The sequence below is a fragment of the Muntiacus reevesi genome, chromosome 18 (genome assembly GCF_963930625.1).
Source record: "Muntiacus reevesi chromosome 18, mMunRee1.1, whole genome shotgun sequence".
In the NCBI taxonomy this organism is placed as follows: domain Eukaryota; kingdom Metazoa; phylum Chordata; class Mammalia; order Artiodactyla; family Cervidae; genus Muntiacus; species Muntiacus reevesi.
In genome coordinates this window covers 27,748,436-27,775,724 of record NC_089266.1, presented here as the reverse complement: position 1 = coordinate 27,775,724, position 27,289 = coordinate 27,748,436, and the positions used below count along the sequence as shown (strand labels likewise).

The following is a 27,289-nucleotide window of genomic DNA, read 5'->3' as shown; positions in this document are numbered from 1 at the left end:
GGTGGTTGTGGGGGGTGGGCAGCCCTAGTCCAGGAGGTCCCCGTACTCCAGGCTGTCCAGCTCGCTCTGCACGTGGTCGATATACTGGTTGATCTCTTTTACACGCTTGCGGTTCCTCATGATCTCATCCTTGTGAATCTGAGGGCAAGACGATCCTGAGCCTCTGCCTGAGTGTGCCCCACCTCCACCCACGTGTGGCTCCACCCCTGGCCTCCAGGGCGAGATCCTGCCACCTGCCCTCCCCACACACCTGCTCACCTTGTCCAGCAGGTGTGTGCACCAGGAGTTGACCCTGGTCACCAGCTCATCCTCGCGATTGTCAATCTTCAGGAGGTGGATGTCATGCGAGGCCCCAACTGCATTAACTATTGTGTCTTTGTCAATGAAGAGCTAGGAAGGAAAGAGTGGGTGAGGGGCCTGGATCCAACCTGAGCGCAGAGCTGCTGAGCCAATGGGGAGAGGGACTGAGGTCCCTGGGGATGGAGGCGGTGCCCGCTCTGTGTCCCCACTTCCTTGCTGTTGGCCCAGCAGTGCCAGTGACGGGGCAAGGGTCCCTGGGCAGCAGGGCAGTCCCCCGGGGAGCGTGCCCTTCTCCCAAAGAAGACAGGACCAGCCCTGTGACTTCAACAAGGTTCTCAAGTCCAACTTGCCTGAAACCTGCCATCAGGTGAGAAGTGTGAGGCCAGCCGGGGGCCTCAGGGCTGCTCTGAGGACAGAAGACCCCATACACCGATGGGTCTCTGCTTCTCTCATGTCAACCCAGTCGGCCTGGGCTCCTGCCTTCATGTTCCCACCCTGCTCCCCACTGTGGATGACACTGTGGGTCGGTGCCCCCACCTTCACCCCAGGCCTGGCTGGAGGCCCCCTGGAGCAGGCAGACAGACCCCTGCAGTGCTTCTCCAGTAGATAGAGGGAATCTCAGACCTTAACCTCCTTTGTAGTCACTGCTTCTTAGAAAGTGCCAGAACCCCCACTTTGGGAAGGCAGCCTGTCCCAAACCCAAAAGGGTTCAACCAACCTGTCAGTTGAAACCACTTGGTGGTCAGGAGCTCCTCTTTAGTGGGGCCGCTCTGAGTGCTTTACTTGTTAGCCCGTCACCTACCTTATCTGCCCTTCTGCAGGTGCGAAATTAAAATTAACGCTTGAATGGGTTTCAAGTTTTCCGGAGGGCGTGCCCCACAACGCCACTGCCCACCATGAGCCCCGCCCACCGGGATCGGGCTCCACCCCCCCGCAATCACCGAGCGCAGGTCGTCAGGCAGGTCCTCGTCCATCTCGCCCTTGACCATCTTCTCCAGGATGTTGATGGCAATCTCCAGGAGCTTCTCGTGGTGGTGGTTCTCCAGGTCCCGGCACTGTGCCATCGTGCAGCCAGAGTTAAGCCAAGGCCGGGCCAAGCAGGCTGGGGCACCCTCCCCTGGGCTGGCCCAGCTTGTCCTCCCCTTACAGGCCCTCCAAGTCCTTCGGCTCCCTCCACACCCTCTGGGGTCCCTCCTGGTCCCCTCCCGCACAGCCCTTTATCCCCGCAGCTCTGAGCTCTTTCTGTTGTATCCTGAAGGCCTCCTCTTGGAACCACTTCTCCCCATCCTCTGCTGCCTCCTGAGCCGGAAATGTCCTCCCCACCTCTCCAGCAGGTCCCTCTGACCCACCCTCCAGTCCTCACTTGGTGGACTCTCCCTCAGGGAGGGTCCCGGCCTCTGCTCGGCTGCCGCCATCGCTCTGACATCAGAAGTGGGCTCAGGAGGACAGGGGTGAACTTCAGGGCCCTGAGTTCAGGTGACAAAAGGCCAGGCATGCCCCACATGTCAGCCCCTAACCTGACATTGATCTGCTTACGGGTGACTTGTCAGTGGCATCAGCATAGAGGTCGCCTACCCCCGGACCCAGAACCTGCAGCATGGACTGGTCCAGGGGGAGGATTCTGGGGTGTGGTCTCCAGGTGAGGTCACTCCTGAGAGAACAGATAGCCAGGACTCCTGCTGCAGGCAGCAGCCTGTGGAGCAACCTGCTATCTGGACTTCTGCTCTAACAAGGCGCCTTTGTGCTTGGGGGTCAGGAAACTCTCCTTTAACGTTCCAGAGGGTTGGCAAACCTCCACATTTTGAAGGTGGGCTCCCTTCCTTGGTGAGAATGGGAGGTTTTACAACCCTAGTTTCAAAGGTGGAGATGCCCATTAAACAGGGTCCTGTTTAATCTCACCTTGGTTGGAGACAGATCTTCCTGTAAGTCAAATGGGGCATAGGCCGTTCTGGTAAAACATGAAGTCTGATTATAAAGCGCTGGATTTTTACTCTCTGCCAGTGTGTCTAGGACTTTGGTGGCAGTGGGAGGGAGCAGGCATGGGAACCCACAGGGGGCCACCTGGAAGAGATCCCACTTATTTTCATCTTTCATAGCAGTGCAGAAGCTCTACCCTCTGTGTCTTTGGTTTAGAATGTGGGCACCTCCCCGTGGATCTGGTGGCAGGCACCATGTTGCGGGCAGGAGCCCCTGACCCACAGTGCCTCCCCAGAGGGTCCTCAAGGAAAGGATATAGGCTCTGGACGTTCTCCACAAAGAGTCCCACCAGGTCGATGATGTTCCTTTCAAACATGTTTATAGTCTCCTGGAAATGATCAAGACATGTGTGTTTAGACGTGAACTCCACTGACTTCACGCCAGAGCCACAGTACTGCTTACCGTTTACCGGATGGTGACTCAAGACCTTGAGGGTAAAGACCAACCGCCTGGCCTCACAGAGGGTGGTGACCACCTTCCCTCAGCTGTCACCCTCCAGCTGTTCTCTCTTTCACCCCTCAGCCTCAGGGCTTCAGTGGGTGCCTTCTCCAGGCCTTAGCCTGTGCTATCTCTCTGCTGCCCCCCCACCCCCCGCAAGTATGCACACACAGAGCTCTTCCCCTCCGTGGGGCTTCCCAGTGGCATCTGGCCCCATGGACTGTAGCCCACAAGGCCCCTCTGTCCGTGAAACTCTCCAGGCAAGAATACTAGAATGGGTTGTCATTTCCTTCTCCAGAGGAATCTTCCCCACCCAGAGATCAAACCCGAGTTTCCTGCATTGTAGGCAAATTCTTTACTGTCTGAGGCACCAGGGAAGCCCTCTGCCTCCATCACCTCCGCAGAAACTAAAGGAGGGAGTCGCTAGGAGCCAGGCTGCCTGCCAGCTCCACCACTGTCTGCAACTCAGGGAAAGTCATTAACTTCCCTGGGCCTCAGCTTCCTCTTCTGTGAAATGGATTTCTTCCACATAGGTTGTGGTGAAGCAGGAATGGGTTTCTTCACACAAAATGCTTTGGGAGGTGCCTGGCAGAGAGGAGACCCTTGGGAGTGCCGGCTGCTCCCCAGGCCTCTTGCTTTCAAGGCTCCCACCTGCCTCCCTGAGGGTGGCCCTGCATGGCTGCATCCAGTGCTCGTCAAGGCACCCAGCCTCAACCAGGTGCCATGGGGAGAGCTGCTGCCCCGGAGTCGTAGGGTGGTCACGCCCCTGACCTGCCCTAGACTCCAAGGGCCGCAGGATGGGCTGAGAGCACAGGGAGTGCAGGCTGAGTCTGAGGACTGCGGAAGCTGAGCGACACAACAGCGATTAACAACAACAGCACTGCAAAGCAGGACTCTACTTGATAGTTTTTTGGCCTTTAGTAAGACAAGCACAAGCTCTGGAGGACTGGGGGGTGATAGTGAAGGAGTCTTTTGGGCCTAGAAAAGAAGACAACAGTCTCAAAGGCCCTTACTGAATTATCTAACTTTGGAGAAAACAAAACAGAACTTTAGTTCCGCCCTGATGCTCCAGGCCGGTTGCATCTATCTGGGACTTATCACCCCCTATCCAGAAACCTTCCACCCCCTACACTTGCCCAGAAGACTTATCACCCCCTGCCCAACTACAAATGTCATCTCAACAAAAGAATACTCAAAATATCCCGCCTGATTAACGTTTCCCTTATCGCTTCCACAAACCTCCCTATAAATATGAAGCCTCCCTGACCCCTCTGAGCACTCAGCCTGGTTGTTAGGCCGACTGTCGCTCCCCCCCTCTCCCCACCCCGCCTGAATAAAGGTAAACTACTTCTGTTGAGGTCATCTTTCCTTTTCTGCCTCGCCCAAACTATACCTAACAGATAGAAAGGGAGTCTCCCTGCTTGGGGAGGTTGGGAGCTACTGCCTGAGCCCTGATGCCGGCGGGCTGTTTTTGGCGGTGCCAGAGCCCCCGCGGGGAATAAGCTCTTCTCTGAGACCCAGCGGGAACCTCTCCCAGTCTGGTGGGTCACTGTCTTTGCCCAGCCTGTTCCATTCATCGCTGTGCTCGGGGCCCAGCCTTGGCCACTGGCTGCCTGCTGAATGTACAGGTCAGTCTGACTGCCCCAGATCAGGCAGCAGCACTTAGGCTCCTTGCTCTGCCCTGAGATATGGTAACTACAAGTGGTGGTGCCAGCAGCCTTGGCTCCATCCCAGATCTCCAGATCGGGGGTGGGGTGGGTGGAAAGTGAGGGTCCACTTTGTTTTTTGACAGCTCCGTGGGTCTAAGCAAAGATTCTCCCTGCCGGGGCTCCAGGCTCTTCCTGGGTCAGGTGCTCACTCCAGAGAGACGAGCTCAACTCTTGTGCTGCACAAGGATCACTGGGCATCTCAGTGACTGGAAAGTACTGGAGGACAGAAAGCTCTCGTGTGGGCTGCCGATTCACACTGGAGGGTTCCGGCCCCCAGGAGGTGTGGCCTTGGCGGATGCCTTCACTGCAGCCGTGGCTCATGCTCACAGCCACGCCGGGCCCCTCATCCAGTTCCTGCACTGGAATTGCACCCAGGCCCGCCTCACCTCCAGTTGCTCCACCAGCTGCATCTCCAGCGTCATGAGCACGTTGAGCAGCGCCGTGATGTCCTCGCTGTGCTCCACTATCTTTGTCTCGATGTTACTCAGTTCACTCTCCTCTCGGATGGCGTTTAAACTCTGCAAACAAAACCGTGCTTTAGGCAGAAATCTACGATGAAGTGTAATTCCTGAAATGACAGGCGGTGGTTTGGTTTGGTGGGTCAGAACCTGGATTCTGGGGTCGGCCCACATTCAAGTGTCAGTTCCGCCCCCTCCATGCAGGACGAAGCGGTCAGAGCAGAGGCTCCACCAGCTGGGGAGTTATCGGGCGTGGAGGGGACAATGGCTTCAGAGTCACCCGGACCTGAATCAGGACCAGGCTGGGTCACTGTGTGACCTCGAGTGACTCCCATCTCCGATTGGGTGCAGGGGCAGAGAGCCTGAGCATCATAAAACCAGGGGATGGGGTGGCATCTCTGAGGTCTTGGCTCAGTGGGGCTCTGATCAGGGTGCAGAGGGTTGTAAGACAAGGTTGGACCCCCACAGTGCCCCATGAGCACGTAGCTGTCAGCAGTAAGCAGACGCAGGTCCATCTGTGAAGAGAGGTGCTAGTGGGCTGGACAGCATGGGTAGTCGGAGCCGCACCCAGTACCAGCCGTTCACTAATGAAGGGCCTGCGGGTTTGGCTGCTAGATGCAATGTCAGTGGAGAGACCCAGCAAGACTGGGGTGAAGGGTGCTCGTGGTCATGGCTGCCCCTTCTGGAGGAAGCTCAGGTTTCTTCCCTAGCTCAAGCCCGACATGAAAGCAAATCCCCACAGAGGGAAGATTAACATGTAAAAAATAAAGTCATGAAAGTACCTCAAGAAAGAAATGAGTGTTGCCGACCTCATCTGAGGTGGGCTGTTGTGCTACCTAGCACCAGCCAGGGATGAAACCTTGGAGGGGGCTGAGGAGCAGCAGGAGTTGGGAGGGAAGGGAGCCAAGGGATGGACATCTTGTCATTTTCTTCTTTTTTTTTTCTTCTTTGACTCTTTGAATAAATGTCACTTTAAAAAAAATTTTTTTTTTTAAATGTCACTTTTTGAGGCAAAAAAAAAAAAAGAAAGAAATGGGGAGGCCTTTAATAAATAATCTCAGAGTGGAGAAATCCTTTCTAGGTGTGACTGGAAGAAAAGATTGATAATTTCTACTACATTAATTTTTTAAAAATTCTGAATGTCAGAAGTGCCATAGACACAATGGCAAGACAAATAGGAAACAGGAAAATATTTGCAACTCATTCACTGACATGGGGCTAATTTCTCAATCTGTAAAGAGTTGCTACAAAGTAATCTTTAAACAAAAGAAAAAAAAAGACAGAGATAAAGAGATCAAAAACCAAATGGGTGAGGGCATATTATAAGAGCCCAGGAAGAGAAGGCTCGGGTCAGCTGCCTGGTCTGAGGCGACATTTGAGCATCTCCATGGTGGGGGTGTCAACCCTCCCTGAAGACATGCCCCAGACCTGGAAGCTAGGTCAACCAGTCCGCCCGGGGCTCCAGGAGCACTGGCTGGAGGATGTCCAGACATTCCAAGCCCAGTGGCTACAGGGACCCAACATGATGGGGACGGGGACTGGGAGACTCAGCCAGCCCAGGGGCAGCCGCCGCCAGGAATGTCGGCAACCACACTTCTGTGGAATCCTCCCGTTCCACAGAATGGAACGCACAGAATGCGCAAAACAGTTTAAAACCCTCTTCAGGCCAAACGCAACACATATGTGAACAAGCGAGCTCCTGCCCTGAGGTCTGAAGCTCTGGCTGAAGGTGGCTCTCGTTGGTGGGAAGCCTGGGAGTCCTGTCAGCCTGACCCATGTCACCGGGGTGGGGAGGTGGGTTCCCTCCGCTTTAAACTAAGTCCTCAACCAGCTTCTCACCCCTTTAACCTGGACGCTGTGGGCACTCACAGGCTTGCTGTGCCAGTGGTTTTTGGAGGAAAGGAAAGTCCATAGCTTTGGAGCAGGTTAGTAATCCTGTCTGCAAAAGCAAAGTTAACTGAAACTGCTCATGGGTACACATGGCCCTGCTCACAGTGCAGCCCCTCTCCCAGTCTGTGGCCCACCCTACTGTAGCCCCAGGAGAGGTGCCCCGAGCAGCGCTGACCCCTAGGAGAGGAGGGGGCCTGGCTGGCACTCATGCGCAGTGGTCATCCTCTTTGTTGTGACCACCGGGGTAATGACACCACCGAGGCAAAAGGTCGTGGAGACCCCAGTGTGAGCCTGGGACAGTGGAGGAGCCGCAGTGGGAGGGGCAGGTAGAAGCCTGAGCTGGTAAACTGGTGAACAGGGACAATGACCAAGGGGCTTGGATCGTCAGAGGGGAGGGGCTGGGCCTCTGGCAGGTGGGCACCTGCAGCAGGAGGCGGGGAGGGGGCGGGACCCACCAGCAAGTGCTTCTCCTCGAACTTGGCAATCTTGAGCTTGCCCTGCTCCTGGTTTTCCTGGATGGCCTCCTGCACACACTCCATGAAGGTTTCTAGCTCTGCCTTCCGCTTCTCCTGCTGCTTCAGGCCGTACTCGAAGATGTTCAGACAGATGATGACAAACTTGTCCTTGTAGGTGAAGGAAGCCGTTAAGGAAGGTTGCAGCTGCCGTGGAGGGTGGACTGCCTGGGGGGTGGGCTGCCTGGGGGGTGGGCTGCCTGGGGGTGGACTGCCTGGGGGGTGGGCTGCTTAGGGTGGGCTGCCTGGGTGGACTGCCTGGGGGTGACTGCCTGGAGGGGGCAGGCTGCCTGGGGGTGACTGCCTGGGGAGCAGGCTGCCTGGGAGGCTCTGCCTCAGGCAGAGCCACAGTTGGGATGGAGTATAAGATAGTGATCTGGCATCTCCACCCTCAGCCTGAGTGGCTATGGTGACAAGTGCCCATCAGTCACATCCTCTGGGGGAAGGGATCAAGCCCAGCCCGCAGCCCCTAACCGTGCAACATGTCTCCTTCTGCAAGCTTGGCCTCCCCAACTGCAAGCCGGGGTCTGGGACAGCACCCACCCCGTGTGGTGACACAGTTGTAAACACTGGGTACGAAGCACACAGCAGGAACCCATGAACAGCCAGGCTCCATCCCCAGCAGCCTGGGCCCTGCTGACCAGACACCCCATGTGTTCTGACCTGGTCCTCGCTGCCCTGGGTGCACCGCCCTGGGGCCCAAAGGGGAAAGGGACTCCCCCTGGACTCCCACGCCCAGGCCCTGTGGGGTGGCCGTGACCCGGAAGGATATGTCTCCAGGAGCTCGCCCACGCCGGGCAGGTTGGATAGCTTGCTGCCCTCCATGTCCTCAGCGTACATGCTGTCAAACAGGAAGGTGCCATTCAGCTGCTCCACGAAGGCCGCCTGTGGTCGGAGACACAGCGGGCTCACTGGGGCAGGACCCTGTGCTGGGCACCAAGGCCGTGGGTGCCCAGCCCTTGGGAAGGCAGGCAGGGATGGGCAGGTGAAGGGCTGGGTGAGGCCAGAGCTACAGAAGCAGAAAACTGAAGGGTGCCCTCAGCTCGATCTTGCTAAGCGGCAGGAATAAGCATTCCCGGGGAACTGACCAGTGGGCCTGAGGACCAGGGACTGCTCTTGAGAAATGGCTCGGCACAGCGTCCCCAGCCCTTGGGCTAGAGAGGGGCCTGGGGGCCGTGGGACAGAGCCGGGGGCGGGGACATGGGTCAGCGTGACTGTCCTGGCTGAGGTTCCAGCGGCCCAGAGACCCTGGGCACTGGCTGTTTTCAACCAAATGACAGGTTTTTGGGGCCTGGGCCCTGCCGACCTTCAGGAACCGGGCCGCGACCAGCGCAGGGTGAGGTGGGACCGGGCGGGTGGGGAGGGAGGGGCAGGGGGTGAGTTGGGACAGGGGTGAGGTGGGGTGGGGCGGGGTGGGGTGGGGCGGATGGAGAGGGGAGGGCGGGGCAGCGGGTCCCCAGCGGGCAGCCGTGCACCTTGTGCTCCTCCAGCTCCTCCCTCCGGGCCTGCTCGTCTTCTAGCTGCGCCTGCATCAGGTTCTCCCGGTGCTTCAGCTCGTCGATGCTGTACTGGTGCTTCATCTCCGCCAGCTCTTTCTGTCGGAGAAGCAGGAAGGGGCATCGTTACCCCGTTACCCCGGGACCAGGGGTCCCTCGGAGCCGCTGGCCTCCCCCGCATGGGCGGGGCCTGGACAGGAGTGGCTTGTCTTCCCTCCCCCACACTTCCCAAGTATTCTGAGCCTTGGGTAAATCAGTGTGGGAACCCCACGAGCAGGCTGAGTGAGGGCGTCGGCCGTCCCTGGGGTGAAGGCCCCCTTGCAGATCTGCTGGTTCCCCCACCCTCCCCGGCTGGACTCTTGCCCTCTTTTAGGGGTGCACAAGGGGAGAGCTGCAGTGGGGGGTGTGAGCCACAGGCCTGGGCACAACGCTCTCGGCTTATTCTCAGCATTTGAGCCCCTGCTGCCCTTCAAAGTATTGCCTAAATGCAAAAAATAAGACTTGAGAGTCTTGAAATTCAAAATTTCACAGTCCTGTCCTGTTCCTGGACAAGAGAAGGGCATGGTTGGGGAAGGAGGAGCAACTATCTGACCTCCCTTGTATCTGTGGACCCCCAGTCTCTGTGGATCCCCTGGGTCTCTGTGGACCTCCTGGATCTTTATGGATCCCCACTGGTCTCTGTGGACACCCCCAGAAAGGTTCCTGCGAGCGGAGGGCTCCACACTTGGAAGGTGGCACGGCAGCCAGGCCGGCAGGGTCAGCACAGAGACCCAGGGACCAGCCAGCTCTCCCGGTGCCCCCACGTCACCTCAGGGTTTCTCCCCCACCCCAGACACAGACTCCTTTCTCCCAGGAAAAGCAGCAGCTTCTCATGGGGGGGGTGCCAAGTCCCCCACCTCCTCACACCCTGCTTTCATCCCATCCTGCTGCCAGAAGCCTCCCGTTGGGCGGGGTTATTTTTCCCTGGGGGCAAAGCATCCACAAACTGGTCACAGGGCAAAGGGTAAGAAGATCCCAGCAGGGGTGTAGGACAGAGGCAGGGGTGTAGGACAGAGGCGGGGGTGGCCTGGCCAGGCAGTGGACGGGGGGCCTTCCTCCTAGGGTGAAGCTCGCGCAGGCCCGAGACCATGGCTCTGCTGCAGACCAGCTGGGCCCAGCTCTCCGCTGGCCACCTTGGCCGTGGGGTCCTGGGGGCATCTCTCTGGGGACAGCGAGCTTGGCACTTTGGGGTGCTACCATGACCTGTCAGTGTTGCTCCTGGGGTCACCTGTCGTGGGAGTGAGTCCTGACTGCCCCGAGCTGCTGCGCCCACTGAGGGCTGACTCTCATTGTCTCCCAGACTTGTTCACAGAGAAGCTGACAGCAGGACGGCAGCGAGGAGGCAGGAGGCGGCCCAGGACAAGGCCCGGCTGAAAGTGTGCACCACAGTGATGGGGGCCGTTAGGGTCAGGAGCGGGGCCTGAACTCTGACCCATGGAACCGACATCCAGGGGAGATGCTACCATGTGGTCGTCGAGGCGCCGGAAGTCGAGGTACACGAGGTCGGGGAGGTAGGCGCAGATGAACATCTTGTAGTCCTCGTTCTCAGCCACCGGGTTCCCGGACAGGCTGAGCGTGCGCAGGGCCTTGAACCGCCGCAGGTAGATGATCTGAGGGGAGAGTGGGCCTGTGTTCTTCTTCTGCCCTCTGCCCACACCAGGAAGTCACGAGGAGGGGGAGCCCGGTCTTTGCCAGGGACAGTGGATGGGGTCCCACGCTCACTGGGGGCCCAGTCTCCTCATCTGTGAAGGGGCCACAGGGGTGTCACACGCAGGTGTTGAGAGGACCCAACGCCGCGAGGAGTGCCAAGAAGAGGGCTGACACCCGCTCCCCAAGCACCCGCTGTCCCACCGTCCTCCGCTCTTGGCACAGATGCCCTTTCCACCCGGCAAGTGCTCTGAAAGGCCCTGCGCCCTGAAATTCAGCAGAACCTGGACCTACTGGGTGGCAGCTGGTGGGGCCACCGCTAACAACCATTTAATTTTCCTGTTGTTAGTAACGGGGGACATTCAGCAAGACCACTGGCCCCTCATCTGACAGCATCTCCTGCCCTGTGTGAAAGAAACCTGCTCCTCTTCCTTCCTGAAGGGATTCCCTTGTCAGTTGTTTATTCGTTCAATAAACATGACTGAGCACCTGCCAGCCTTGGGGACACAGTGGGAACAGAGCCCTCAGAGCACGAGCTGACACCCTAAGGGCAGGGGACAGGAATGTTTCAAAAGTCGGTAGGGGACTTCCCTAGTGGCACCGCAGATAAGAATCCGCCGGCCAATGCAGGGGACACAGGTTCCATCCCTGGCCCCGGAAGATCCCGCCGGACAGCTGAGCCCCCATGCACCACAGCCAGTGGGCCCATGCACCTAAAGCCTGTGCTCTGCAATAAGAGAAACCACGGCAATAAGAAGCCAGCATGCCGCATCTGAAGAGCGCGCCCCCCCTCTCCTCCATCTCCATAGCTGGAGGAAGCCTGAGGAAAGCAGTAAAGACCCAGAACAGCCAAAAAATAAATGTTTTTTAAAAGTCAGAGTCATTGCTGTTGGTCATAAGTGCTCAAAGAACTCGATGATGGGGGTGGGGTTCCGTTAGGATTTGAGCCTCTGAACTCTGAGGAAGCAGTGGGAAGAGCAGTGGCGAGTGTACTCCCAGGAGCAAAACCAGCACAAGCGAAGGCCACGCTGTGGGAAAGAGCATGGCCAGTCCAGGAAGCAGGGAGGGGCTGGGAGGTCTGAGATGAGACTGAGAACAAGGCCAGCGCTGATTCACCTGAGACCTGGTGGGCTGCGGTCAGGAGTTTGAAAGTTGTCTTAGGGAAATGGGAGCTGTTGGAGTTTTCAGGGTATGTGGGGTGGGGCGGGGGGTCAGGACCTGATTTCATTTTAAGAGCTCTCCCGGTGGGATTCCAGTTTTCATCTTTGGGATCATCAAAGCAAGAAAGGTCTGGGAGCAAAGTGTACTGTGGGTGGTTAGAGGGACAGGACTTCTCATCATCGCTGCTGGGTCTGTAAGTGGTTCCACTTCTGTAGATGGCCACGCAGCAAGACCCATCACAATGAGAAAATGCCCTCGGACCCAGCGACTCCACTTGGAGGAATTCATCTCCCACAGGGGCTCATCCAGGTGCACAGTCAGCCCTGATCAAAGACATCCCCACGGCCTGTGACGGCATGATGTCGGAGAACACCTCAGCGTCCACCCATGGGGGCTGGAGAACTCTGTCCTGCAGGATCTAGGCAATGGAATGGCCTGTGGTGTGTGGAGGGCACCGATGACTTGGGGGTGGGGGGCGGGGGGTGGCGACGACCCAAGGCAGGCTCTAGAGAGTAGCTGGACAGGTGTGACAATCGTGTGAAATGTTTAGACAGTAAGATGCCCAGAAAGACATGTGCGATTTAAGAGCAATTGTGGCCTCTGGCAGGGGACACAGGGGCTGAGGTCAGGAGTGAGGGGCTCTGCTGAGCGTGCCCTGAGTTCTGCTGAGTCAGCCACTTGCTTTTAATGCAATGAACAACATGAAAACAAGCCTAATAAATGCATTACAGGAAAGTCTATAATCAGATGTCAGAAACTCAGGGCAGGTAAGGACTGAAACCAGAGATACTCTGGGCTTGTCGGCCGTGAAGCCAGCGCCCCCTGCCTGTCTTTCTGGGGACCAGCTGCACCTGCTTCTCCTGTCTTGGGAGGGGTGGGGGGCGGTGTGTGCCTGGCACCCAGCACACCCTGGGGAAATGGGGACAAGAGAACAGCCCAGGCCAGGGAGGGAGGGGGGCATCCACAGCAGGGTGGGGCCTGAGTCGGTGTCCCCTGCCTGCCCAGGCCTGGACCTGCTCAGGGTCAGGGCCAGTGTCTGAGGATGATAAGTCAGAGGCAGTTCACTTACATACAGGCTCCCAGGTGCTGGACCTACCCAGGCAGCAGCAGCTCTAAACACTCAGAAAGGTTCCCACAAGCACGATTTGGGGCTATTTGGGGTTTAATCGAAAATTCCTGAATAAGCACCATTTCCTCCATAGCCCCTCTGTGCCCTGTCCTGCTGCAGCTGCCCTACATAGACAGACTTGACCCTCACAACAGCCTGTGGGTTGGACTGCTGCCCATCCTCAGGAACAGACAGGCACTGAGCCCTGGATGCCGAGTCCCTGGCCCAGGGCTTCCCCACCCCGCCCGTTGCTCTTGCCACTCTGCCTGGGGCACTGCTCTGTACCCTCTGCCGGCCCTGCCAACGAGGTGGGGCTGCTGTTGGTCTCTGTCCCCACTGCGCACAGGCAAGACGCCCCACAGGCAAGATGGCTCCCGTCAGCAATGTCTACTGAGTGAGAGGTGCGGGTGGGGCACAGTTGCACCCACATGCAGGCCCCCACGGGCTAAGCTGGTACCTGAATGTCCTTGAATCTGGATTTCTGGCTTTTCTAGGATGGAGTGCGTGGCAGTGAGGAGCCCCCCCACCCCTGCTGGCGCCCACACTCACGTTCATCATGTTCCCGATATGGTTGTTGCCCAGTGACAACACCTGCAGCTTGACCAGCGCATCCAGCGAGTCGATCTTGCTGATGCGGTTGTTGAACAGGCTTAGGTCCTCCAGGTTGACCAGCGTGTCCAGCCCTTCGATGGCCTCGATATTGTTGAAAGACAGGTCTGGAGGATGGACCTGGCTTAGGCGGACTGTCCTGGAGCTGACCCCCCACCTCAGCTCTACTGTCTCCTTCCTGGTCGCAGAGGCGGGCAAAGGCTCCCATCTGTGCGGCCCGCGATCTGGGATGGAAACTCACTGGGGGTGGGTCAGCGCATCTCGGGGAAGGGGACACACTTGAGGCTGGGCCTCCCCACACTCCAGGCCCAACCCCAGCTGACCTAAGGACCCCCTCTACCCCAGATTTCTTGTCTTTGGGAATCAAACTACTTTTTCCCACCGCGGGGTTGGGGTTTGTGGGGGGTCAGGGCTTCAACACTGTCCTGGAACACGGATGGCCCCAAGGCCCAAAGTGGGAACTTTTCATGAGCTTTCAGCTAAAGCCCTCATGTTTAAGGGGCTCTGGAAGTCGCTTAGCCTCCCTGGCCCCTCAGGGGACGCTGTCCTGGGACAATTTTCCTACGCCAGGACCGCCCCATGCCTTTCCTTGTTACACCCTCACAGCAGAGGTGTCATCGCCATGCCTTAGGGATGAGGGAGCCGAGATTCAAGGGTGCCAGGTGCCCAAGGTCAACAAAATGTAAGGAAAGTGAGGTGCGGGAGCTGAGCTCACGTATCCAGAATTCGTTAGCAGCTCGGCAGAGCAGGGCCTGACTGGGTTCCCCCACTTCCTTACCCGCCAGGCTCTGTTCTTTGCAGACAAGCTGGTAGATGTTTAACAAAGGGGTAGGGGTGCAGTTCGGATTTGCAGCACCTGCACATTGCTGTGGTGTAAGTACTCCTGCCAGTGTCAGGCTACCAACAGGGCATCCCTGAGTGTAGAGTTGGGACAAGATGTGGGCAGCAGGACTAGCTGGCTTCAGCTTTCCCTCAGCACTGGGACAGCTGACTGACCACCAGCAGGGCCTATGCATGTCAGGGGGGGGGCGGGCTGTGGGTACAGGGGGGCTGTTGGTACAGGTGGGGGCCATGGGTGCAGGAAGGGGGCCGTGGGTACAGGCAGGGATGGGCTGTGGGTGCAATGGGGGAATGTGGGTACGGGGGGCCATGGGTACAGGGGGGCCATGGGTACAGGTGGGGGCCATGGTTGCAGGCAGGGGCCTGTGGGTGCAGGTGGGGGGCAGCTCTGGGTTCAGGGGGGCTGTGGTTGCACTGAACCATCAAACACCCTCTCCTCACCCCACACCCCTGTATCCCAGGGCCCAGCTCCTCCCTGTTGTGGCTGCATCCCTGGGTGACCATCACTGGACAGAGGCTTTCTTGCTTCCAGCAGTTGGAACACCTGCTGGAGGGGACCAGCGCTGGGCCAGCAGGGAAGCGGGGCCGTGTGGGGCCTCACCCAGCCAGACTAGGTGCGTGAGGTTCTCCAGGCCCTCGATCTTCTCAATGATGTTGTTGTCTAGCTGCAGCTTCCGCAGGCTCTCAAACTGCCAGAGGTTGTCGATGCGGAGGATGTCTGAAACAATGGAGGGTGTGCCCAGGTGGGGGTCAGGGTTTAGTATCAGGGTCATGGGGGCTGGATGATGGATGCTGACTGTGGGAGGGGCCCCAGAAGCCCCGCTGCCTTCTCTGGGGTGCCGGGGACCCTGGAGGTATGGGCCCAGCTCCGCGGAACTCAGAGTCCCTGTTAGTGCTGGTGCTGGGGCCACACCGCAAGGCGGAGGCAGGCGGGCCTTCCAGGGCAGGGACTCCCACGGCTCCCCCTTGAAATGCCTGGGCTCGGTCAGAGGGCACAGCAGGGCCCCCTGGGGTGACAAAGGGAATCAAGGACACAGGGACGGCCAGTTGAGCATTCTGGGGAGTGCTCTGGCTACAAGGACCCTGCATGTCTCTAACTGGAATTGCATGCTGTGTGTCTGCCCAAAGATGGGGGTCCACAATGGGCAGAGAAATGGGCCCCAAATGTCCATATACTATGAGGGGAAGAACTGCCCACACAGAGGCGGGCTCCTCACATCACTGATCCTGAGTCCTCTGAAGACCAGCCCTGTTATGCGGCCAACTGCCCCCTTGCTCCTGAGGCAGGCAGAGCCTCTCTTACAGCCACCAAGAGTGCCACCCTCACTCGGTATCAAGTCTAAAAACTACGCATGCTGGTCTTGTGCCTTTCAACCCAGATGGCCTGAATGTGACCAAGGACCATAGACTGTGGACTGTGCGTGGAACTGGGGGCTGCCCGCGCCCACCCAGGACACGCACTCTGGAAGTCCAACTGCAGGGACAGGACGTCCTTGAAGGGAATGCCCTCCTGCTTGGCCAGCTGCCCGGCCTCCTCCCGTGGGCCCTGCTGCCCCACAGCCAACTTGAGCATCTCATCGTCCATCACTCTGGGCTCCATGTCGTACAGCCGGTTCATCCTTCCTGGAAAACACCAACACCCTCGCTGAGGCTGCCTCTCCTGCCTCCCTTTGGGGGCGGGGCCTGGCCAGTATCCTTTCACTGCGTCGTGGGGTAGCGTGGCAGCCATGACACTCTGAAGGCAGGCACCTCCCACCCTTGGCTGCTGCACCCGGGCCTCTCCAGACCCCCACTGGCCTGGTGCCCACCAACAACGGTGCACCCCTTGGCTCCACAACCAGGCTGTGACCCCTACCCCAGCCCCAATATCCACACTGGTCCCTTTAGCCTCTGGAGCTCAGCTGCCTGCAAAGCCGTCACCATCTCGGGCCTCTGGCTTTCTGTGCCCACCATTGTCAGGTTTCTCGACACCAACCACTGATCACAGTCCTTGGTGGCCCCAGCCAGGCCTACCAGGCCCGGTCCCCCTTTCCCTGAGAGCCTCACCCCCTGAAGGTGGCCATGTCTGTAAGCACCCCCAACCACAGATGCCCAGGGTGTAGCCACTGGTGCACACGGACTCAAGCTGGCTGTTCGTGACCCTCCCCAGAGAGATGTGAACTGCGGCCGCAGGACAAAGCACCCGTCAGCGCTGGCTACTTGAGTTAGGAAGGCAGTGGGGGCTAAGGGCTGGCCAGGGACATGGTGAGTGAGAGAGTAACAGGGCCTGCAGAAGATGGACAGACAGAAGCGAGATGGGAAGTTGACCCAGGAAAAAAGACAAAAGGACAGACAGAGGCTGCCTCCCCCTTGCTGGCTTCCAGGCCCCTCGTGCCCCAACCCCAGACCCCTGGACTTCTGACCCCAGGCCCCTGGACAGGGCACTGACTTTGCAAGTTAAATCCTCATTTCCCTAAACTAACCCAGGAGGTATCTGTTGCTACTGGTCCAAAGGGATTTGGCTGAGGCACAGTGGGGTGGGTCACGGACGAACCTGCACTGTTGTTCTTGGTTGGACAAAGCCATGGTCCTGGGCAACTTGACCGCAGTCCATCGTTACCAGCCATCCTAGCACACCCAGAAGGGCTGGACCCCATGGGAAGGTACATGCTACTGGAAGTGCCCTGATTCTGCCTTGGAATGCTCTGGACATTCAGTCTTCCCCCTACTCTCCACCCCGTTCTCACCTGCCTGCTGGCTTCATCGCCCACCTTGGCCCTTGCGTGCCCACGCCAGGCCTCCCTGCCCTGCTGGTCCCTGATGATGCAGCCCCGCACTTGGCTTTTTATTCCAGTGAGTATTGCTGGGGAGACTCCCGGTATTGGGCAAAGCAGGGTGGGCCTGGCAATCCTAAACCTGGTCTCAGAGAACCCCTGCCTGGCTGCCATACAGCTTATGCAGTTGTGCATCTTCTGTTTCTGGAGTGTCTACGAGCCTGGTCCCAGTGACCCCAGAGCAGGCACAGCCTCCCTCTTCCTGCACCCACTTCTCCTCTGAGTCTCCCCTCTTCCCGGGTCCCTCCACACTATCTCATCTCCTTCAACTGATTGACTCAACCCCTGAAAGACATTTTTAGTCCTCTACCTCTCTCTATCTCCTCATTCTTTGGAGACAATTTTTCTAAAATTTCCCATAACTTGATACCAGCTTGTCTCTGGGGAAATTTTAATGTGCTGTATTTGGCAGATGCTACTTGAAAGTGTTTGTGCTTTATTTTTTCCTTTTTTTCCTTTACAGACAAGTGCTGTGCTTTGGGCAATGATTTGTACTCTGATTTCAAAACTTTGGCTGACTTCTCATCACTCCTGTCACACAAGGGCCTGGTCCCTGAGCCAGGTCGAGCCTGCTTTCAGTCAGGCCCAACAATCATCACGCAGTGTGGAACAGCTGTGTTTCTTACACACACCACAGCTGGATTCGCACCCTTGGGCAACTGACTTTGCTTTCCAAGCCTTCGACCTCCCATCTGTAAAAGACGGGTAACTCCTCCCTCCAACATTTGTTTAAGATCATTTATTTAGTCCACAAATGTGCAACGAATAGCCACTACATGCGTGGATAAGACTCGGTTAGTGGGTTTAGGAGTATTGTGATTTGTAGACCTCCTTACCTCTGTTTCAGACCCAACTCAGATGATCATACAAACCTTAATTATAAACGGTGACAAGTCTGTGGGTGTAGGGAACTGTGACAACATACTTGTGGGGACCTGGGCTGAGACCTGGAGGATGGGCAGGAGAGAAGGAGGAGGGGTGTTTGGGGTGAGGGTCCTGAGCTGGGAGAGGAGGAGGCAGGTTCCACCGGGATGCCCAGAGTGGCAAGGCCTCTTGTGTGACCATCCCAGGATCCCTAGGAAGCTCCGAGGCATGATGAGGACAGTGACGTGATCAGAGTTTAATTTGAAGAAGCTCATTCTGGCTTGTTGCACTGAGAATGTCAAGAGTCGAGAGGTGACTGGGTTGCAGGTAAGAAGTGGGTTTGAGAGACCTCTAGAAACGTAGTTTATGTGAGGGACTGACTCTGCAGTTTTCAGGTAAGAAAATGGAAGCTGGTAAGGAGGTCAAGTGACACCCACGCTGACAGACACATCCTGTGCATGCAGAGGCAGGAGGTCAGGCATGCAGAGCTCAGGCTTTTAATCAGACTCAACTGCACCCCCACGCTGTGGGTCATGGTCACAGTTCACACTATTTCTCATAACTGTTCCAGGTTTGGCCCAAAACCAGGACAATCCTCCCCTGGGGGGTTTATCAGTACTTCCCCACCCAGCCAGGGCTGCTGTTGACTTGCCTGACAGTAGTGTTGTTGTGGGCGGGGAGAACAGCCAAGAGCCTTACACCTCCTCGCAGAGAACCAGATCCTGAATCGTCCAGCGAAACAAGGACTTGGCATCAACAGGACCTGGAAAATGGAGCCCCTATTGGCTGTGAATTGATAAGAGAAAACCCACCCTCTTCTGAGTGCTCACCGCGCCCTGGAGTAACGATCATGATCAAATTACAGGTCTGGTCTGAGAGCCAGCAGAGAAGGGAGCCCTATTGCCCTGACTGTCCAGACGGGGAAACTGAGGCCCGGGAAGGGAGCTGCTGACGGGGCATCCACGTTCCAAACCAAAACCCTTCACTAAGAGGAAGGGTAGCTCTAAGGAAGAGGTCAGTGATGTCCTCCTGAAGAGGGATCAGTGGGCCGGGTACTTCTCTCTGGCCCGGAGGCCTGGGGTGGGACCTTAAAGTTCTCGTTGGGGCCTGCGCCCACAGGAAACGCTTCCCGAGCTTCTCTCCCCACGAGGCCTGAAGGCCCTGACTGGCGTGGGGCGGCCAGCAGGCTCCTCCGTGAAAAGGTCAAGTCCTTCAGCAGCCTCTCGGCTCCGGGCTCTCAGCGTCTCTGGCACAGTCCGCCACCTGCTCCTGGTAGATGAGCTGGGTTGCTAGGAGAACCAAGCGCCGCACTCCGTTGCTAGGGGGAAGTCAGGGAGTAGACATCCTGGGTTAAAGTTGACTGCCACGTGATCATATTTCTGGGCGGGGAATGTCACCCAGCACCAACCAGCCTTAGAGAAAACAAATGTTTGTCCAATCAGCACTCTCTATGGGCGGGGAACTTACTAGCCCCGCCCTCCCCTGACCGCTTTTTGAGTGAATGATTTGATTCTTGTCCAGTAACATTAAGGATTTACTCGATTGACCAGTACATAAATGAATCAAAATACACAAACTCTCGTCGGGAGGCGGGCCAGGGGAGGTGACGGAAATTCCTGTGACTTTGCTAGCCACCCAGTCCAATCGGACGCCGCGGGGTGGGCGGGACTTCGCGTAGGGTGGTGTGGTTACCAATCGGAAGAGGGCAAGACAGTTCTCGCCCAGTAGGGACATGTGGGGCGGGGCCAGCGGCGGGCACCGGCGTTCCAGAGGGTTGGGCCCGGGCAAGTGTCAGTCAGGTCGGGAGCGCGGCAGCGGACACGGAGACCCGGCGGCTGACGCGCGCGGGCCGCTGTCCGCCCAAGATGGAGTTCCTCCTGGGGAACCCGTTCAGCACGCCGGTGGGGCAGTGCCTCGGTAAGGCCCCCACCGCGGCGTCCCGAGGCCTGGGCGGTGCTCCGCGCGTTCGTGCGCGGAGGGGCCCAGCCCCGCGCCCCAGCCCGGCCGCCGCGGTCCCAGCGGGCTCCCTGCTCCGGGCCCGACGGGCTAAGCCACTCTCAGCGGCGGGGAGCGGGAGGCCGGCGCGCCCCTGGGAAGGCTGGCGGGGGTGGGGGCGGCCGTGCCGGCTGATGACCGGATCCCGGGCCTGGGAGACTTGCCGCCGACTCTCCCCGTGACCTTGTGCGAGTCGCTGCCCTGTCAGGTCTGAAGTTCCGTCTGTCAGAGGTGGTCCTCACGTCCCTGGGGCCACTGCCTACCTGGTGGCTGTCGCTTCCCAGTCCTCAAGTCTGCAGACGCCGGCCTTCTGGGGGCAGGTGGAGAGGGGAGTACTCGGCAGTGCAAAACCCTTGGGGCCCTGGGCACCGGGATGACCAGCATCCCGGTGAGGAAGCCCGAGGTGGAGGTGAAGGACCACCAGAGGCCCGCCCAGTGGAATTTCCTGACTGACGAGCAACGTGCCTTTTCACCCAAGGCGGGAGCTCACGCCAGGCGTGATCTGTCAAGAATGTGGATTGGTTTCTTTTAAAACTGGGTTCCTCCTGGTTGGTGGAAGGACTGGTAAAACGCCTTCTATGAGCAGGGACCTTTGGCGTCCTTATGGGCCTGGCTAGATCAGGCTGGAGTGATTTGCCTATTTCCTGCTTTGTAAATTTCCAGCTTACTTTTCAGCCTTTAGTGGGCCTGTGAAATTATTGAAGCCTCTCCCGTTGGCTGACTGGCACCTGGGAGCCTTCCATTGCTCACTGGTATAGGGTCTCTGATAAGGGGTGATGGACACTGGACCCTGGAGGGTCTTTTCCCACCTTTCTGGAGGTTCCTACCCCAATTTCTTCTTCCTCAGGTGCTCTTTCACGGCATCTGTATTCCAGAAACTCATTTCTGGTATTGAATTCCAGGCAGTTGTGGGAGGGAGCCAGTAAACTTGGGGGGATTTTTTTTTTTTTTTTCTTTTCTGTCTCCTTTATAATAGGAGGCTCTGTTGCTACCTTTGAAACACCAAGGTAGCTGATGTGGGGTATAAGTTAAAGGAGATTTTAAAATATACAAACATAAGGGACGTACGGGTGGGTAATGAAAAGAGCATGATGCTTCACTGAGGAGGACCTGGGGTGAATGTTGCTTTGCGCATTTCAGCTGTGGGGCCCCGGAAAGTGGTGCAGTCCTCCTGAGCTTTTCAGTTTGCTCTGGTCAGGAGTGGGGAGATTGACTCCACTTTGGAGAGGAGATGGGGGACCGCAGGCCCATCTGTGACCAGGCCCCAAGTCCGCCATTACTTAGGACACTTGACCATGAAGAGAATGGGGCCCCTTCGTCACCAACCACTGAGCCAGCAGGTGAGGCCTCGGGAATTTCGCAGCTCAGTTCAGATAAGTCATTAGAGGCCAGAATAGGTTCCAACGTGTGTTCTGTGCTTTGGGGACGAAGTGTAAAAGTGACCCTCACGACATTTAGTGCTGTTAGTGTTCTTGAGAAGTATATGTGCCAGGGGTTGGTAGAAGGGAGGGAGATGCAAGAGTGAAACCCCAGCAACAAAGCTGGCTAGTAGGAGCAGCAGGTTTACCTCACACGAAGCAATTTGACCACCATGACTTTCTCCTGGAGCTGTTCTGCATGGTGTTATTGTCCTTCTCACTTTAGGATGAGGAAACTGAGGCTTAGTAGGGCGGAAGGACAGCCTGCAGAGCTCTCCCAGCGCTCAAAGGGTTGATAGGGTCACCGGAGGGAACAGAGACTCGGGGGACAGTGGTGACCAACGGAAGGCCACTGTAGCCAGTGCCGAGTCGCCTTGGGATGGGAGAGCTGTCAGGAGGCCAGCACACTGAGAGGTGCTGGGCCTGGTCCGTTGGTGAGGAAGGGGAAGGAACCTCACTCACAGAGAAGAGGCCCCTGTGCCAGGGACAGGTGGAGGAGGCGAGCGGCGGCACGGACCCCTCTGTGGTCCCCTGTCCAAGTGGAGCAGAGGTGGCTGTGGGGGACGGGGGCAAGTTGGGTTTGGGCCCAGGATGGAGCCCCTGTCCTGGGTGGGTGACGTCGAGGCCACATTCTTTACTGACGTCAACTCTCAGTCTCACTGGACCTCGTTTTCCTCCCTCAACAGCTGCTGGGACTTGTACCTAACTCACCCCATCTGTCTAATTCAACAGGCATGTTGAGAGGGTGCTGGGTGCCAGGCCCCAGGATATAGATGTTAAAAAGCTGCTCTGAGGGGCCTTCTGTAGCAGTAAGGCACCTGCCCAGGTGTCGTGAGCTGCAGAACCTTGGGCTCACTGTCTGGGGGTCAGTGGATTGGCCTTTAGCCTGCCTGGAACCTGGTCTACCACATGCTTCCCGGCACTGTTGGGTCAGACACATGGAGAACTGACAGTCATGCCCCAGCTGACATCTGACGTGGTTTCCGGGGCTTTCCGGTCTCTGTGCTGCCCGTCGTCCTGGGAGGTGGTTCTCGAGTAGAGGCCACAGCTTTGAGCCCGAAGGCACTGTGGTGTAAGCGGCTGAGAAGCACCCAGGAAGACTGAATGCTTCCTTGTGCCACCTGGTGCTCTCTTCTGAATCGGGTTTCAGAGGGTCCTGTGTTAACGGTTGTTGTGTCCGGGAACCACAAGCCAGATCCAGGGCGCTTGGCAGGTCCACAGCTCCCCTGTGTTGGCTGGAAAACGTTTTCAGATCATCATTTTCCAGGAGTAAAGTTTGGATTAATTTAGATGAGATCAGTGAGGAGTTAATCCTGACCTGAATGTTGGAGGACCAGCTCCCTCCTGCTCGCTGCAGGGTCAGTGTCTGGGGCCTGGGTGGTGTGGGGTCTTGACTGCTGCTGGAGCCTCCCCATCTCCCGAGATGGCTGTGAGCTTGATGAGCCGAGGTGTTTGTTTCGAGAGGAGTTAGTTACCCACTGTGAGGGGGCGGCTTCGGGGTTTTATTTAGTCTTCCCAACCCTGTGAGATAGACAGGATGAGAATGGGAAGGAACTTACAGTTTTTAAGCACCTACTTGATGTGAACTGCACATGGGATCTCCCTGAATCCTGAGTGTGATGATCATCCCTGTATCGATTCTAAGAAACTAGAGCTCCTGGAGGTTAAAAGACTTCTGCCAGGTCAAGGTCAGAGTCCGGCAGAAAATCCCATCCTGATCTGGGCTTCATTCTGTGCTGCCATGTTGCTTCTTGCTCTGCAGACCCCGCGAGTCAGAGTCCTCAGAATCCCCGGAGAGCTGCTCGAAGCTGGTGGTGGGGTCGGTTGGGGTGGGCTATTAAGTCTGAGGATGCTGACACTGTGGGTCTGGAGACCACACTTTGAGAACTGTTGCTTTTGATGAAAAGTTCTGCTCCTTTAATCGCTTCTTAATCTTTCTTCAAACAGTAAATGTGAGTTTTCTTGTGGACAGACTATAAGGTTGATTACTTAGAATCATTCATGCATTTGGTGGTTCTGTCACCTCTCTGTATGCACCACGCTAAACACTTGCTAGGATGTTCAGTCTAGTAAGGGAGCTGAGACAGGGACCTAAATCAGATAAGATGGCAAGTCTTGGCAGCAGATTGGAGAGATAAATGAAGTAAGGAAACAGGACAGGAGGGATCATCTCCAGCAGCAGTAATAGTGGTTAACGGTTTTGCTGTTTTAGAGATGGGTGCTGGCTTACCGTGTGCCAGAGACCACAGTAGGTATGCTGTGTATCTTGTGCTGTTTTAGTTCTTACAACACCGCTGTGAGCGTGCTACTCTTTCCACTTCGCGGACGGGACCTGACTCTGCAGCTGCCGTCCTGGGGGATGGCGGTGATGAGGAGGGGCACCCCAGGGGCTGGAGGAACCTGGCGCTCAGGGGGTGGGATTTGGCTCCTATCGGAGAGGAGAAGGAGGCTTGGAGAGCACTCTGAGCAAAGGCTGGTTGTGGAGGGGTGGGGGGTAAGATCAGTCGGGAGAGCAGGGAGAGGCCAGGCAGACGGTGTCAGGCCTGATTGACGAGGCTTCCAGGGTCGCTGCATGGTTTGGACCCTTCTCTTGGCAGCACTGAGGAGCCATGGATGATTTCTAGGGAGGGGAGTGGCCCTGCTGTCATTACAGAGGCAGGGAGGGTCCCCTTGGCAGCTGCCGAAAGGCCACCTCTATCTTACTGTGAAAGCCTCCACTGTGCAGAGCGGGGGTCCGACGAGGGAGTCAGCGCACGTAGTGCCAGTTCCCTGAGGTCTGGGGTAGGGCCCTTCCGGGGAGCCCCCAGAGAGATGAGAGGGCACCTGCTGAGGCGGGTGGGCAGAGCACAGGTGGAAGTCTGGGGTTCTGAGAGCACCCGTCCTTAACTGCTGGGATGGTTGTAGGGTAACCAGCCTGCTCACGTCCCCCTGCTTTCCACGCTTGGATACTCAGACCCGAGCTGAGAGGCTCCCAGGACCTGGCCAGGGGGCTGCTTTGCTTAGAGGGTGTGATGGGGCTGTGAGCAGGTGCTTTAAAGACCCAGTGCAGACCTCTGCGGAAAGCTTGAGAACATACACTTATGGAAAGGGGGAAAGGTCACCATAATGTGCTTTCTTATAAATCCTTTGAGATTCTTCTCATCTCACAGAGTGAGTGGAGTAAGGAGAGTGCTGTGTGCTTCATCTTCCGTTTTCTCAGGCCTTGGAGAGGCAGCGTTGTGTGACTGCTCTTAGCCTATTTCTGTATAATGTGCTGTGCTGTGCTGTCACTCAGTTGTGTCTGACTCTGCGACTGCGTGGACTGTAGCCCGCCAGGCTCCTCTATCCATGGGATTCTCCAGGCAAGAATACTGGAGTGGGTTGCCATTTCCTCCTCCAGGGGATCTTCCCAACCCAGGGATTGAACCCAGGTCTCCCACATTGCAGTGAACTCTTTACCATCTGAGCCACCAGGGAAGTAATTTCTGTATAATATGCCTGCTTTTTGAGCGAGTGGGTGTCAGGTGAGGGAGGGGGTATAAATGCCCAGAGGGGCATCGGTTAAGCATTGTTGCTCTTGACCTAGGAGATACGTCACTCAGAATTTTCAGGTTAACCTACTAGTCTGCAAAGACAGAAAATAGCGTGCTGATCCAGCATGTTGTGGCCTGAGGAGAGGCCTGTTAAAAACCAGCCATGGCCTTGGTGCCTATTTCAGTGCTCCCCCGAACGCCCCTGACCTAGAAGAGTGTCTGATCTCCTCGATTTAGCCCTCAAGCCTCTGGCTGTCAGCCCTCACCACTTCCTCCAAGCAGCCTTCCGAGACCACCCTGCCTGTGGTGCCGTGTCTCCTCTGAACGCCTGGGTATGTTGTCTGGCTCGTGCACTTGGCCTGGCCCTCCAGGGTTCTTGAAGATTAGCAGAGGGAATGTGAGTGAGTGCCCAGCACAGTTCACACGCTGCCGCTTCCTCCTGCTGTGCTGTTTCCTGTTGTTTGCGAGTCCCGTCCTGTTTATGGCCTTATCTTCCTCAGGGCAGGATGGATACCTTCTGTTTCCCCCATGATCTTCTCAGCACGCAGTAGAGTCCGCTCTGTACATTACTCACTCTAAAGGTCCTCTCTCTCAGGCTTGTTTTCAGCATCTATCAAAGCTAAAAATAATGGCCATCATTTTCTGGCCCTGCACGGCAAAGTAGGACACCTTGCGAAGTGCCATCCACACAGTATCTCATGTAACACTTTTTCTCGGCGAAACTCCAGTTAGTCAGTGGCGTCATGTCCGTTTTACAGACGAGCACCTGGAGGCCTAGAGGAGCTGCGGGCCTTGCTTAGGGCGGCTGCTCAGGGAGGGGCGGGGCTCCAGAGCTCTGTGCTGCAACTCTGTGGCCCGTGCCTGAGCCTGGCCAGGTCCCTGTAGAAGGGGCCTTTGCTGACCCGTTGTGTGTTCCGGAGCCTCCTGGGTGCCCTATGCCTGCTTGTTCTCTTCTGACATGGGCACCTTGTGTTTGGGGTCGGAGTCAGCCCTGTCTCAGCTCTGTGTGCAACTGCCTGTGTGTGGATCCACTGACTGGATCCAGGGAAGGGATGTGTGTGACAAGCAGGCTGCCCTGCCACTTTTTCTTAGTGAAACATGTCATCACGTTACCGTTCTTGCCAGGCATCATTCAGACTCATGCTCCGTGACCGCACTCGTTTTTTATTTGTTCCTATTTATTTACTTCTTAAAAATTGTAGAAAAACATGCATAGCACACATTTACCATTCTGACCATTTTATAATGTTCAGCGACATTAAGTACATGTACGTTGTTCTGTGGCCATCCCTACCATCATCCTCAGAACTTCCTTGTCTTCCCAGACTGAACTCTGTCCCCCACCCCTAACTTGCTGTTCCTCCCCAGGCTCCTCTATCCATGGGATTCTCCAGGCAAGAATACTGGAGTGGGTTGCCATTTTCTCCTCCAGGGGATCTTCCCAACCCAGGGATTGAACCCAGGTCTCCCACATTGCAGGTGAACTCTTTACCATCTGAGCCACCAGGGAAGTAATTTCTGTATAATATGCCTGCTTTTTGAACTGACCACTTTCTATGTGAACCTGACCACTCCAGGCACCTCCTGTGAAGGAATCCGGCAGTGTCTATCCTCTTGTGACTGTCTTGTTCACTCCGCAGAGTGTCTTCAAGATTCACTCATGTTGGAGGAGCCTGTGTCAGAATCTCCTTCCTTTTTAAGACCAAATGCTCCTCCGTTGTGTGTATAGAACTCATTTTGTGCGTTCACTTGTCCATCAGTGGATACTCGGGTGCTTCCACTTTTGGGCCGTTGTGAATAGTGCTGCTGCGAGTACTGGTGAGCAGGCATCCCGAGTTTGTGTTTGTGTCCCTGCTTTCAGTTGTTTTGGATACAAACCCGAAGTGGGATGACTGCAACCTGTGCCCCTTCACCGTGACTGTACCTTTCTACCTTCCTACTAGCTATGTGTAGGGTTCCAGTTTCCCCACTTTCTCCCCAACAGCTGTCGTGTTTTTTTTATATCTAAATGGGTGTGAGGTGGTATCTCGCTGCAGTTTTTTGTTTTTATTTATTTTTTTCACTATGCAGGGTGGCATGCAGGATCTCCCTTGTGACCAGGGATCACACCGGGCCCCTTGCAATAGGAGCATGGAGTCTAAGCCCCTGGACCACCAGGGAAGTCCCTCACCGTAGTTTTCAGTTGATATTAAGCACCTTTTCACATGGTGATTGTCCATCTGTAAATCTTTGGAGAAAGGGCTATTCGGAACCTTTGCACATTTTTGAAAGCAGGTTACTTCTGCTGTTGAGGAGTTTTAGGAGTTCTCTCCATATTTTGGATAGTAGTCCCTTATTAGATACTAGATTTGTCCTTTTACTCTGCTGTTTAGGTCTCTTGGTGAAGCGCAGTGTATCTGATTCTCTGTGGCTACTGGTGCCTTTGGTTTCCTGCCCTTGTTCTCAGAGGGTCTGGCATGTGCCCTGAGGATAGGCAAGGTGATACTGGTGGGGCTGGTCGGCC

At 56.6% G+C, this 27,289-nt stretch overlaps 2 protein-coding genes across 8 annotated transcripts in view; one reads left to right on the top strand and one right to left on the bottom strand.

The window, feature by feature from the left end:
• Nucleotide 1: 1 nt before the first annotated feature.
• Nucleotides 2-19,204, bottom strand: DRC3 (dynein regulatory complex subunit 3). Of its 2 annotated transcripts, XM_065909857.1 has the most exons (14): nt 18,949-19,204; nt 18,510-18,624; nt 15,646-15,803; nt 14,786-14,902; nt 13,285-13,451; nt 10,283-10,429; nt 8,760-8,879; nt 8,059-8,169; nt 7,228-7,404; nt 4,811-4,942; nt 2,535-2,605; nt 1,242-1,365; nt 259-390; nt 2-138 (listed from the first exon to the last, which is right to left on the bottom strand). In XM_065909857.1, the coding sequence occupies exons 3-14, from the start codon at nt 15,800-15,802 to the stop codon at nt 25-27; spliced, it is 1,569 nt and encodes a 522-aa protein (XP_065765929.1). In that variant the 5' UTR covers nt 15,803; nt 18,510-18,624; nt 18,949-19,204; the 3' UTR covers nt 2-24. The 2 variants fall into 2 exon arrangements, with proteins under 2 accessions (XP_065765929.1, XP_065765930.1); XM_065909858.1 differs by having other exon boundaries at nt 91-138; nt 251-390; nt 18,510-19,204.
• A 419-nt stretch (nt 19,205-19,623) lies between these two features.
• The window catches only part of TOM1L2 (target of myb1 like 2 membrane trafficking protein), a 71,913-nt gene continuing 64,247 nt past the window's right edge, over nt 19,624-27,289 (top strand). For all 6 annotated transcript variants that reach the window (XM_065910456.1, XM_065910453.1, XM_065910452.1 and 3 more), the window contains exon 1: nt 19,624-19,778. In XM_065910456.1, coding sequence (XP_065766528.1) covers nt 19,727-19,778 — 52 coding nt within the window. In that variant the 5' untranslated portion in view covers nt 19,624-19,726. The remainder of the gene's footprint in view (nt 19,779-27,289) is intronic.